General features: G+C 42.4%; 1 protein-coding gene across 1 annotated transcript; it reads right to left on the bottom strand.

Moving 5' to 3' along the window:
• Positions 1–1154: 1154 nt before the first annotated feature.
• Positions 1155–12504, bottom strand: fam78ba (family with sequence similarity 78 member Ba). Its single transcript, XM_017703348.2, has 2 exons — positions 11387–12504; positions 1155–8265 (listed from the first exon to the last, which is right to left on the bottom strand). Exons 1-2 carry the CDS (start codon positions 11722–11724, stop codon positions 7743–7745), a joined length of 861 nt encoding a protein of 286 aa, XP_017558837.1. The 5' UTR covers positions 11725–12504; the 3' UTR covers positions 1155–7742.
• Between the last annotated feature and the right edge of the window lie 1617 nt (positions 12505–14121).

Below are 14121 nucleotides of genomic sequence, written 5' to 3'. Positions count from 1 at the left end.
ACACGTCAAACAAAGAAGCTGAACGATGGACTGACCGCCCCAGAGTCCAGACCTCAGCACCACTGAATGATCAACCAACGTCTAGGACTGAGCTTTGGAGGTGTGTCTGCAGATTCTTTGAGGAACTGAAAGTGAGTCTCCTGAGAAGAATAGAAGCTGTAATGAAGGGAAAGAGTGGAAATAAAACACTGAAAAAAAAGTATATTCAGTTGTAATGATTACATTTGTGATGCTTTTTTAATTTATGATTTAAAGTAACAGAAGCCTCGCTCTTCATGGCAAAACGGCCTAAATTTCTTAACTTTCGAGCAGCTTCTTAAATAAAGTCTGAAGTCAAAAGTCTTAAAAATATAAATGCAAACCTGAAACGAAACACTTCTCTTTTTTAATGTTTTATTTAAGGTTGGTCTACTTAACCTCTTTAAAAGGGCACTTGAGGCAAATAATGTAGGTTGAAGGGGTTCAGCTGACACATAAGATTTGGAAATGCTGCTCTAGGCCATCATCAGTGGTCAGTTTCTGACCGCAGAGCTGCTCTTGGTTGGATATTTTTGGATGGTGGGCCATTCTTAACCCAGCAGTGACGCAGATGTGCCTACAAAGGCCAAAAATACCACTACCACCTAAATTAGGTCTGGTCAGCAATGATAATGTGGTCAGAAATTGACCAGTGATGAATGGGGTAGAGAGCACAGGACAACAGATGGGCTACAGTCTGTATCTGTGCAACTATATAGTTGATATATAAGACATGTGTTTCTAATAAAGTGGCCAGTTAGTGGAAATACAAGGCGGGTGTTTCTAATAAAGTGGCCAGTAAGAGGAAGTGCAGGTTTGTGTTTCTAATAAAGTGGCCAGTGAGTGGAAATACAAGGCGGGTGTTTCTAATAAAGTGGCCAGTGAGTGGAAATACAAGGCGGGTGTTTCTAATAAAGTGGCCAGTGAGTAAAAGCACAAGGCGGGTGTTTCTAATAAAGTGGCCAGTAAGAGGAAGTGCAGGTTGGTGTTTCTAATAAAGTGGCCAGTGAGTGTAGAAGCATCTCAGTGACTCACTTCACCAGGGACACCGCTTTATCCTTGCTTTCCTGTATGAAAGCCTTCCCCCTAGTGGCGTTTCTGAGAACTGCTGAAGTAAAGAAATCGACCTTCTCAGAGATGCTCAGTGTTCTTTTATTAGAAGCTTGGAGGGGGAAAAAGTGACCAATCCGAGCTCACCGCTCTTAGCTTGGGCATTCAACAGAAATATATGTCACGTCACAGTCTGCTTTTTATGCAAAAAACAAGTTTGCATGCAAGAAAAAGGAAAAACATCTCTTCAGTCGCCGCTGCACACACTGACTTAAAGGTCTTTCCATGCTCATGGGCCACAGTTTGCTAATACTCTGCCATTGCATAGACTTGTTTTTAATGGTAAATTATATGTGAACAAGCTCTTTTTCAGGATGAATCGATAATTGTGTTCATTTTTCATAAATCTTTTCTCATAATGTTCCTTATCAAAAGTTTCGATACATTTAAAGTGATCGCTTAAAAGTTTTTCTGTTCCTTAATAAGAAGAACATGTCTAAATGTCACCTCATACGCTGAAACGTCATCGGTCGAGACTGAAATGCTGGAATAAACGCCTCTCAGGTGCGTCTCCAAACCACACATTCACTGCTGGTGTGTCCATTCCCTGTTTCTTCAAAACAATAGTGTCTTATCTTCATTCGGACATTCGTTTTCAAGGTTGAAAGGATAAGAGCGGGCGGTGCTGAGAAGCGTTGGCTAAAAGGAGGATCATTTAGAGCTTCATTACATTAAAGACTTCATCTAAACCTCAGCCCTGTTAGCTAGGAGGCCCATTTCAGCCAGATAGAGAAAAAAATTCCGGTTTTTCAATGTTTTATCTTTCTGGCAGCATTCTCTCAAAATTTGGAGTCAAAACAACGTCATGCAGTAAATAACTTAAGACCTTAAAAATGACTCAGTATCTTTAAATAATGACTTATTTTCTCGTATTTTTGGCTTCGTTTCTTCATATAAAGTAATGACATTTTTTCCAAAAGTTTGGCTTAAACATCTTTGAACAATGACGATTTCTCAAATGTTTGACTTAAGCGTCTTTAAATGACTTATCTTCTCAAAATTTAGACTTGAATGACATTTTCTTGTATTTTTGACTCACCGTCTTTAAATGAATTTCTTATTTTCTGAACATTTTGAGTTTGTATCTCAAAATAATGACTTATTTTCTCACTTTTCTCAAATGTTTAACTTAGTATCTTCAAATAACGATGTATTCCCATAATTTAAGATACCAAAGTGTCTTTAAATGACTTGTTTTCTCAACTTTTTGAGTTAAGTGTCTTTAAATGATGATTTTTTCCCTAAATTTTACATTGTATCCGGAGGTAATGCCTTATTTTCTTATATTTTTGACTTCAAGGTATCTTCAAATAATGACTTATTGCCTCAAAATGTTGACTAATGGCATTTTATCACAATTTTGACTGAAGTATCTCGAAATACTTATTTTCCTCAGCGCTTTGATTTAGTATCTCAAAATAATGACTTAATATCTGAAAATGTTGCAGTATCTCAAAACAACTTACTATGTCAAATAGTGACGTATTTTCTCAAAATCCTGACTTATCATCCTTAAATAATAATTTAGTATAATAAAGTAATGACTTACTTTCTTGAAATGTAGTAAGTCATTATTTTGACATAGTAAGTCATTATTTTGTGTTGAGAAATGTGTGAAAGTTGGTCATCGTTCCGGGATTGTGAAGTAAAAATGCTGCCAGAAAGAGTCAAGAAGGAGAAACATGCGAGCTGTTTCTCCTCTAACGGTCAGAAATGAGCTTCCATATCAAGCTGAGGCACATTGAGAAGGTTTTTTTCCATCTGAGGTAGGAGAGACAAAACATTCCACACAAATAATGCAGTAGACATAATAAACGTTGATTACTCTTCTGCTTAGTCATAACAGCTGTGGTCACCTTAAACTTGTGCAGCCAAAACCTTTAAGTGTAGGTGGAAATTCAAGCCCCTAACTAGCCAGACCCTTTCTTTTCTAAAACCCGTCCAGCTAGACGGCCTTCGCTCATTCGGCCTTTGCTTCACTACAGGCCAAAAACGAAGCAACAGCACGTTTGCACATTATTAGTTAAGCGATAAAATGCTCGCTAAACCAGAGCAGATGGGTTTGTTCCTAAATGTGTGCAGCAAAATCATGCACAGTAAGAAATTGTTGAAGGGAAATTGCACTGATTTTTCAAAATTTCTGCAAAATTCAGCAGTCTAGATATAAAAAAAGCTGATTTTCTTTACAGTGGTGGTGATAGGAACCAGGGGTCACCATGCCTACAACACAAATATAGCCATTTTATTTACTACCCAGTGAACCTACACATGTCTCCTGAGCTTCACATATAGTGTTAATGATGGTAAACAAGTGATAAATCATAAAAAATGTGTCCTGTTTTTCCCTGATGTCCATTTACAACCTTTATGCGGGTTTATTTACTAAAAACAGTCATAATACATTATTACGTGACTTTTTACCAGCCTCTGTCATTTAGAGTTAAACTATTTTTGGTACCTTTAAGACAGATATATGTATCAGAGCTCTGTTCTGATTGGCTACGTTATACTGTGCCTCATTCAAAAAGCACCCCGCGCTGAAACACTCCTTATAGCTTCAGCGTGAGTGGGCGGGGCTAAATGGCTATAGGCTGAGTAGGCGGATTTGCGTAAATGTACTTGTTCTCGTGACACTGAATTCAAAAGTGGTCATTTTTAAAGCTTTGTTTCATATATGGGCTGCACTGACTGTGAAGTGGACTGTATGTTTTGAAATTTGAAAAATGTTTGCACACTAAATGAAACCATTTATTAAAATAAACGAGGAAAATGCAGCTTTCAATGATACGAGCCCTTTAAAAGTCACATTTTAGGCCAAAAGCTTATCGCAAAACTATCATGAAATATGATTTTGTGCATAACACAGCATATTCGTAACAATTTTGTGTAATAACTTTCGGCGAGGTAGCTCTAAGAGGCATTGAGCTTTAAACGTCGTTAAACAAGCAGATGTCCCATCACCACCACTGTGAACAATTCTGACTCTATAGAATGGAGCGTTCACACCAAATCACTCTAATTGACTTTGCATTATATAGGAATTCTAAAAAACATGGTGGAAGTCCGCTTTAACAAGGCTTTCCCAATAGAATATATAAGAGAAACGGAACCTTTTCCAGGTTAAACTAGATGTAAATAAACATGTTGTGGTGGTTGTTGGCAAATGTTCACATTTTAAAATATTTTTAACTGTTTTCATACTTTTTGGCCTGCAGTGCAGCCAACTTGTGGGTTTGCCCAACAATTCCAGAATTAAGCACACTGAGGAGCTGGACTGAGTTAGACGTAAGAGGTGGAACATTTGTCTCAGAGACGTAATAAGCACCTACGGAGTCTCAGTGGGAGAGGAGAGGGCGAGACAGATTGGGAGGAGAGAGAAAGGGCCGAACGGAGAGCCGCACAGATGGAGTTTCGTATGGCATGTGACTAATCTGAAAAATGCCTATGGTGCAGCGCCCGCCGAGCGAGGGAACTCATTCAGACTCGTGCGCGAGGATAAACACCCGCCCACCAGCTCTCTCGGGTCAGCACGCCTGCGAGTGGAGGACACTAGCCTTCCAGACCCACAGCATCGTGACCTATAGACCTCGCTAATTAAAGAGACCGTTTGGCAAAAAATCAGATTCACACATTATTCGCCTTAGCCCAAACAGAGTCAGTCAGCCAAGACATGACTGGTGTCTGAAGTTGGCTTCCTTAGTTTAGTGCTGCAGCTAGTACAAGTAACAAGGCGGACAATCTCAAATAGATTTACTTAGCTGGTTTCAGAAACTGAGACTGGGATCATCAAATAGCTCCAACGGATCAAAACATTTGTTTGGTTCTATTACTTTTATGATGAATCCATAAAAAAGGAATAAAGCATTGAATTCTGCTCTACTACCAACAGCTCCTGAAATACATGAGCACATAGGGGATTGTGGTTGGTGTAGTGTACACTGGGGTTCAGTCCCCACTTGGGTCAGCACCCCACACTATACCAATAAGAGTCCTTGGGCAAGACTCCTAACACCGCCTTCGCCCACCTGCGTAAAACGATCAAACTGTAAGTCGCTCTGGATAAGAGCTTCTGCCAAATGCCGTAAATGTAAATGTAATTTTCTAGGGTGGAACCCTCAAGGCCTTCTAATCATTTTTAGGAACCTAAAAATGTATTAAAATTTTTCGCAAATTTTTAGTTTTAAAAAATGATCATGCTTTTGTATTTAAACTCTACAAGTCTTGTAGTAATACTCATATTTCATTGGGAAGGTTATAGAAACAAAAAGGTTACATTCTCAGAAAATCGTCCAATCAGGATTGTTTTCTCCGTGGTATCTAGGCAGATACAGCCAAGCGAGCGCTTCCATTGGTTAGGATTTCAGGAGCTGAACTGAAGGCTTTACACTTTACATTACCTACTAACACAATTAGGAACGGATAAGAATCTTGTTTTTATTTTTCAATGGGACCAATTTTTTGAGAAAAATCAGCCCTGTGGGCCTTCTGGAAGTTCTAGATACGTCACTGGCTGTGAATATGAGTGGTAGCCTGACCAAAGGTTTCCGTCAGATGTTAGAAATGGAAACTTTAAATATAGTCCGAGATGTCTTGTCTAAGCCTCAAATGCCAGCGTTAAATCGGGAATGGCCGAAAACTGTGACTTAGGGGTGGGCAATATGACAATATTTTATCGTTATCATGATACTTTATGTCACAATATGTTTTTCTAAGCATATCGTGGACATCGGCAGTACTTAAAGAACACTGACTGACTACGTGTTTCGTTGCAAAGTGAGCACAATAAGCCCTGTTTAACTCGATTTAGTGCTGTGTAGTTTGTGAAACATTGAATACAATTTATTGTAATTGTAGGTTTATTATTATAGATACTAACTAAATATTGAAATTCATAACATGTATCATGAAATTGTCTTGAAACATCGCAATATTTTTTGCTGTATCGCCCACCCCTAATGTAACTCCTAGGCCTAATTGCACTGAATCCCATAGAAGTGCTAGCAGACCACAGGCATAATGGAGAATACGCTAACATGAGCTGCTGTTTTCTTTTATATTAGTGAATGTTTAATTACAGATTAGATAGGTTGGCTATGCAATCCAGCGTATATAATAACTGAGTATTTCTCAATCCGTGCTTTATTGGTTCACGCCAGTGCTCCCATTTTGAAGGCTGATTTCCGCTAGCTCTTCTATGAGATTTGTAACGTTATGTAAGCTAATAGTGGTGTACATTTACTACCCTACTAGGCTTCGTAGCACTCAAGGCAGCTCTACTGTAACATATGGACTGAGAAAGCTTATAAATGGCATTCAGGTAGAATTATGTGGGAGGCCTGGCCTAAAGAATATTTGCTCTGCCAGATTTTGGCTCAAGGTCAATCTATTTGATGATCCCTGCTGTATGACATTCTGTTATTTGTAAAAACAGACAAAATGTAGTTAACACAGTGCTAATCGGTGGGGTATTTCTCTTGTGTTACCTGTTAGATACAACTGTACGTAAAATGCCTCTGATCATACGACACAATTTTGTTGATTTTTTAAGGTTAAATAAGTTAACGTGCTCTACAGAAAGCTCACTTATGCACATTTTAATGCACATCTACTCTTTATTTGCTGAACTTAACATACTGAAAGAAAAAAACCTAAAAATCCAGCGAATAAATAGAAACTGAACTTGAAATGCGCAGATGTGTTAACTTATTTTCCCTTCAGCAAAACGTGTCATTTGACCAGACGTTTTCAGACTTTTGCATACAACAATAAATTAGACTCATAGCTACCGAAGAAAACTAAAAAAAGCCAAATTCAGACATTCATAAATTCGATTTTTTGTGAAACTGTCGCCTTGACACTCCTCGGTCACCGCTCAGATTGCTTCCCTCGTCCACTTCGCATCTAGCAAAACATCTCAGCTAACATCCATTACAGCCTCAAGCCTCAAGGGTCTTTTCTGTGTGGTGTGTGAGCTTCAAAGCTTTTGTGCTGGTTGTCCTAAAATGCTAAAGAGTGAATCTCCCAGCTTCATGTAACGGTCATCGTTTTGATGCCACTTCAACCCAATTAGTGCCACATGGCACCAAATGTAGCCTACAATTCTTCTTCATGCAGTATGTGGCGTTTTCAGTGAGATCCAGCGTGAGGCAGTCCTGAACGATCGATTGACGGCTGGTCAAGAACCAGAGAGTGATTGGAAAAGGCGGTCAAGTGGTTTGGATCAGTCTGAATCTAAGAGAAGTCCGCTCTCTCAAGGCAGCATGGAGGAGCGCCAGAAGGTGCAGGCCCCAGCCTCCATTGCCTTCATTCCCCATGGTCCAAAGCTCCAACATAGAGGGCAGACGTTTACGGTAAGTGTCTTTTAGTGCTGGGAGGCACTAACAGTCCTTTGGAGGAGATGGCCTCCAGCGTCACTGTTTCTCATGGTCCAGTGCTCCTTGTTAATCGTATTTTGCTATCTTTCTTTGTTTTGGTTGAGAGGCATTGTGAACTGTCCAAGGTTGACCACAAGAGGGCCCCCTTTTTTATTCCCCTCAGTTCACTGCCCCTACGAATACTTTCATTGTAACGGTTTTTACCATCTATTTGTGATTGGGAGGCACTGTGGACAGTCTTTATTTGGAGGGGATAACCACCAGGGGTGCCCCCCTCCGCGGCCTCCACATCAACACCTGGGCGTCGTTGGCGTTAGGCCGTCCCAGAGCGTTGGGTGGGATAGGTTCATTGTTGGCCAGGATGTGGGGCTGCTCCTGGTGCGTTCGGCCCACCAGGGAAGCCCGGGAGCCCAGAGGCATCGAAGGGTCCACAGCGATGTCCACCCGCATGCGCCAGCGCACTGTCTGCAGCACGATCCGCTCTTTGGTGGCGTTGTTGAGCGCCACTAGCCACGTGATGAAGCTCTGGTCGCGCGTGATGCGAGTCAGCATGGGCGCGTTGCTGTTGCTGACAGGAACGGCCCACGTCACACTGGGGTAGAAGTTGTCATTCATGCTGACAGTGAGCCGTGAGGGCTTGGATGTGGGGCCTGAGATGGTCACTGTCTCTGTGGTGTTTCCGTACCATGGGTAGCTGACGCCATCCGAGTCACTGATGGCCTTTACTCGGCCTTCACGGAGCTCTGGCAGCTCCCAGCTGGACCTGCAGGGAGGCAAAAAGGGGCCAGGGCATTAAATCAGTACAAGGAACAAAAATAAAAATGTAAAAGGAGAAAACATTGAATAATTTCGAATATGCTTAATCCGTTTCGTTTTCATAGCATCAGGGAACTAGAAACAATAGTTGTTCATCTAATAGGTAAACACATTAATGGTAAAAAATGGTTGAAGTCGAACCAAAATTCCTGAACAATTAAATGGTTCAGAGCGTTTTGGTGTGAAACGCTCCGTTCTAGAGAAATTTCCCAAGTCTTTATGACTATTTTTCCATCATGCTTATTACATATTAAGCTCAGAAGACCCGTGTAGGTTCTCTGGTGGTTCTGGATAGTAAATAAAATGTTTGTGTTGTAGTCATAGTGACCCCTGGTTCCCATCACCACCACGTTAAAGAGATCAGAGTCTACAATCACCCATTTCACACCAAACCCACTCTGAATGACTCAAACACCGAATTATGTTAAATATAAAATTCCCCTTTTACAGTGTTCCGATGTGATGTACTGTGCATGGTGTTGCATTTATTCAACAAAACATGAGGACTTCCAAGTTTATCATTAGGAGGTTGCACTTGAATGGCTGACGTAGCTGTAATTAGAGGTGGTAAGCTCCAGTAAGTTTCAAGGCACACAAGTTTACAGGTACATTCTCTGGTGCCAGTTCAGTTTAGTAGAACAAGCTGGTACTGGTCCATCCCAGAGGACACAGGTGTTGTTCAGGTAATGCATTGCACAATGCAGGTACCATTGGCTGATGACCACTCAAATAAAAAACGACTGGTGAATAAACAAGAGAGTGTTTCATTCAAGTGCTTGTAAAAAAAAACCCTGAATGAAAAATGAACTGAAGCTGGAGCTGCTCTGTGTGTGAAATGAGTCATATTGTCTTATTTTCTTCTTTTCATTCATTATTTCTCCGTGCTGACTCTTTGTCCATCTGTATCTCTCTGTATCGGGTCAGTTTACCAATAGTTACTGCGTTTGGAAAGAGTACTCAGCCAAAGCCGAAGCCATCTGTGAAAAAGTGCAAAGAGTGCCCTTCGTTTACTTAATTTAAGTCTAGAAATAATGCAGAAAACATCGCTGTTGTCAGAAGAAAACCTGGTATCTCCAAAATGGTAATTTTACAGGAGAAGGAAAAAACATACCTTACTTTTAATGTAAGTCAATGGAACCAGATGTTTTTCCAAGTCATTTTGGGACATTTCCTTTGGTCCAGTCATCAGGAAATGACCAGACAATGTAAAGAACAACAGGTACTTTCAAATTATGTCAAAAAATGAAAAACGACAAAAGTATTTTCAGTATTCACCTCCAAAGTCTTAGAGGTTGGTTGCAGCGCTTTACAGTCAGTTTCTAAGCTTCTCTTATTCTGCTGTACTGCTGATGTGTGTTTTTTCTCTGCTGCACTTCCACCCAGTTCACTCACCATCTAATTAACACCTCAGAGCGAACACATCAGCTCTGCCCTGAGCCCAGAGCACACCAACCCAACGTTGCCTCCAGCAAACGCTTACAAACAAAACGTTGGGATGGTGCGCCATACCTGTAGGTGAGGGTCTAGAATGTTCTCCTCCAATTCATTCTGGTTTATGTGGCTTCTCAGTTCTAATTCTGAAACAGTATGATGATTAATGATGATGTCTCTTGGAGAATGACAGGCTTTGTAGAATGATGGTCTTTGGTGGAGAATAATGGTGTTTGGTGGAGAATAATGGTGTTTGGTGGAGAATGGTAGTGTTTGTAGAATGATGGCGTTTGGTGGAGAATGATGGTGTTTGGTGGAGAATAATGGTGTTTGGTGGAGAATGGTAGTGTTTGTAGAACAATGGTGTTTGGTGGAGAATAATGGAGTTTGGTGGAGAATGGTAGTGTTTGTAGAATGATGGCATTTGGTGGAGAATGATAGTGTTTGTAGAATGATGGTGTTTGGTGGAGAATAAAGGTGTTTGGTGGAGAATGGTAGTGTTTGTAGAATGATGGCATTTGGTGGAGAATGGTAGTGTTTGTTGAATGATGGTGTTTGGTGGAGAATGGTAGTGTTTGTAGAATGATGGTGTTTGGTAGAGAATAAAGGTGTTTTGTGGAGAATGGTAGTGTTTGTAGAATGATGGTGTTTGGTGGAGAATGGTAGTGTTTGTAGAATGATGGCGTTTGGTGGAGAACGGTAGTGTTTGTAGAATAATGGTGTTTGGTAGAGAATGGTAGTGTTTGTAGAATGATGGTGTTTGGTAGAGAATAAAGGTGTTTGGTGGAGAATGGTAGTGTTTGTAGATTGATGGCGTTTGGTGGAGAATGGTAGTGTTTGTAGAATGATGGCGTTTGGTGGAGAATGGTAGTGTTTGTAGAATGATGGCGTTTGGTGGAGAATGGTAGTGTTTGTAGAATGATGGTGTTTGGTAGAGAATAATGGTGTTTGGTAGAGAATAGTGTTTGTAGAATGATGGTGTTTGGTAGAGAATAAAGGTGTTTGGTGGAGAATTGTAGTGTTTGTAGAATGATGGCGTTTGGTGGAGAATGGTAGTGTTTGTAGAATGATGGTGTTTGGTGGAGAATTGTAGTGTTTTTAGAATAATTGTGTTTGGTGGAGAATAATGGTGTTTGGTGGAGAATGGTAGTGTTTATAGAATGATGGTGTTTGGTGGAGAATAATGGTGTTTGGTGGAGAATGATGGTTCTTGGTGGAGAATGATGGTGCTAGGTGATGAATGAAGGTGTTTGGCGGAGAATGATGGTTCTTGTTGGAGAATGATGGTGCTAGGTGATGAATGAAGGTGTTTAGCGGAGAATGATGGTTCTTGGTGGAGAATGATGGTGCTAGGTGATGAATGAATGTGTTTGGCGGGGAATGATGGTTCTTGGTGGAGAATTATGGTGTTTGTTGGGTGAAGAATGGTGGTGCTTGTTGGAGGATGTTGGTGTATGGTAGCTTGTTGCTAAAAAAAGTTGATGTTTGGTGGAGAGTTGTGGTGTTGGAGAATGATGGTCAAGGTAGATCAGTATTAAGCTCTCTGCCAGCAACTTTGCAGTTTGTTGAAGGATGTTGGGTCGGTCAGCGGAGAGGTTTCTTGAGAACGGTTTGGGACAAGGTCCAGCTCTACTCACATGCCAACATCGCCATACGTGTTGTAAAACTCCATCTGTGTGCACGCCTGGATCCAGCCCACCGTCCACGTCTCGTTCCTGGGCACGGGTGGCATGACGATCCCGGCCGAAGCCCTGAAGTAAGGGGTTTTGTACCTCAACACGATGGGCGAGTTTTCCTCGATGACCGTCGGGCACTGGTCAATGGAGGCCGAGACGTCGTAGACCACGATGTTCTCGCGCCTGACCCGCGGCTTGCAGGCGATGCTCTGGATGCAACCCATGGCCCTGGCTATAAAGAGCGTCAGTACGGTGACCAGCGATGGACAGATGAGGAGACACCTCACCAGTATGTTCATTGGACCATCAGAAGTCTTGAGATGCCAACACAGACATCATAGGTGTGCTTCAGGACGTGTGGTCAAGCCAGGCTTTGCTGAGGGAGGGCCAAACTGTGGACGAAACCGTATATCGGTGTTGGGGGAAGGGTGTGTGGCCACTTCCTCCTGCCCTAGTGCGAGGAGCCCCGGTGCCGCACTGCCCTTGGAGCTCGTCCCCGGCTCTGAAGGGGCCTCCCGCAGCCCGGACGCCCCGGGGTCAGCCCGTGTCCCCCTGCTTCTGCTCTCCCACCACCTCCCGCGTCCCGCTGCAGCTCTGAGCCCTCTGCTCCTCTTCGTCTTTGTGCTCATGTCAGTGGTGAGGGGGAGGCAGGCGCTGCGCTGGGGTTGCTGACATGCCCAACCCAACCTCGGTGGCAATGCAGCTCCAATGGAAAACCTGGAAAGCCTGTGTGGTTCTGGCGAGACATCCGCTCCAGCTCCGAGATCCAGTTCAGAAGCAGCGGCTCCGGCTGTTTGTCTTCATTCACTCTCGTCCTTTGTGCGTTTCCATCCCCTAAACAGCCACATCCCGCTCGAGCGGAGGGCGAGACAAACAAGCACAACGGGTTACTGGACCGAGACCCTCTGGACGCTCGCGACACATTTTTCCCCGCGTTGTTCCGCCGCGTGCTGGTCCTTTGGACCCAGGTCGACAGTCACGGGGTGTTAAGTCGGACGGAAAGGCGAGCGAGCGGCTTTGATCGCGCGGAGCCGCGCCGTTTCATCGCGGACGGTCGCTGTTCAGTTCCAGCAGTGCTGAAGCTGGAGCAGGGCGGGGGGGGGGGAGGGGGGGCGTGGCTTCGGGCTGCAGACACGCTCCCTCTGCGCGCTCATTGGTCCTGCGCGCCCACGAGGGGCGATGCGCGCGCAGCCCGGAGCAAACGGCACGGGTGCGCCCTACTTAGGGCACTACGGAGGGAGCGCACTCATGGCAGACATTTTGTAGGGTCGTTCCAAAGCGTCACTTCAAAGGGAGGCGATAATAATGCGTGAGCACGAATTAATATACTGAGACCACAAATTACTATACTGAGACCACAAGATGCATTTCTATTATATTTATACTTCTCAATCCATTAGTTTCTGCCCTCAATATAGTAACTTATGGCCTCTATATATTAATTTGTGCCCTCAATATAGTAACTTATGGCCTCTATATATTCATTTGTGCCCTCAATATAGTAACTTATGGCCTCTATATAGTAGTTTCTGCCATCAATATAGTAACTTATGGCCTCTATATATTAATTTGTGCCCTTAATATAGTAACTTATGGCCTCTATATATTAATTTGTGCCCTCAATATAGTAACTTATGGCCTCTGTATATTAACTTGTGCCCTCAATATAGTAACCTATGGCCTCTATATATGAATTTGTGGTCTCTATATATGAATTTGTGCCCTCAATATAGTAACTTATGACCTCTGTATACGAATATGTGGCCTCAATATAGTAAATTATGGTCTCTATATATTAATTTCTGGCCTCAATATAACAATTTGTGACATCAGTATAATAATTAATGGCCTCAATATATTAATCTGTGGCCCCAGTATGATCATTTTTGGCTTCAATATAATAATATGTGGCCACACCTTAAAAAAATGAATAATAATCTCCATGTCACCTTAGGGGCCCCGCACTGAAAGGACAAACTGATGGACACTTTGTTTCCAACCTGTTTTCTACTCTCGCAAAAGCAGATTTATATAAAGAGCGTAGAGTTTTCTCAAGTGTAAAGTTTTCTCAAGTGTAAAGTTTTCTCAAGTGTAAAGTTTTCTCAAGGGTAAAATTTTCTTGAGTGTAAAGTTTTCTCGAGTGTAAAGTTTTCTTGAACGTAGAGTTTTCTCGAGTGTAGAGTTTTCTCAAGTGTAAAGTTAACATCACGGCTGTGATGATCTACAGCCACCAGATCACAGCCGGATGTCATTTCAGGAGAACACACTCCCTCTCGGGTTCTACTGCTTAATTATAACTTAGAACTCCATTCTATACAATTCTAAACTCTCTATTGTGTGCAGTTCTATATTCAGTAGCAAAAATGTACTACCATTCTAGAATACAAGTGAGCACTAGATAAGCATTCTAGACCACAGGTGTGCCCTACCTAAATGTTCTAGAACACTTAGGTGGGCCATACATGTTCTAGGACAGTTAACTAGGGCATACTTGCATTCTAGAACCCTTAGGTAGTGTGCCCTAGTTAACTGTCCTACACTGCTGCTCTAGAGTCCAGTGGCGGCGCTTTACACCACTGCATTCCACTCTTTGCATTGCGCTTGGTGATGTAAGGCTTGGATGCAGCTGCTCGGCCATGGAAACCCATTCCATGAAGCTCTCTACGCTGTTCTTGAGCTGATCTGAAGGCCACATG

Source organism: Pygocentrus nattereri, chromosome 2, assembly GCF_015220715.1.
Source record: "Pygocentrus nattereri isolate fPygNat1 chromosome 2, fPygNat1.pri, whole genome shotgun sequence".
NCBI lineage: Eukaryota > Metazoa > Chordata > Actinopteri > Characiformes > Serrasalmidae > Pygocentrus > Pygocentrus nattereri.
This window is presented reverse-complemented; position numbering and strand designations above follow the sequence as displayed.

Bases quoted from the DNA above. Each gene is read 5' to 3' on its own strand.
- fam78ba (XM_017703348.2), bottom strand. From the start codon at position 11,724: ATGAACATACTGGTGAGGTGTCTCCTCATCTGTCCATCGCTGGTCACC. The intron at 8,266-11,386 runs GTGAGTAGAGCT...GCCTCCCTGCAG, and splicing joins ACGTATGGCGATGTTGGCAT to GTCCAGCTGGGAGCTGCCAG.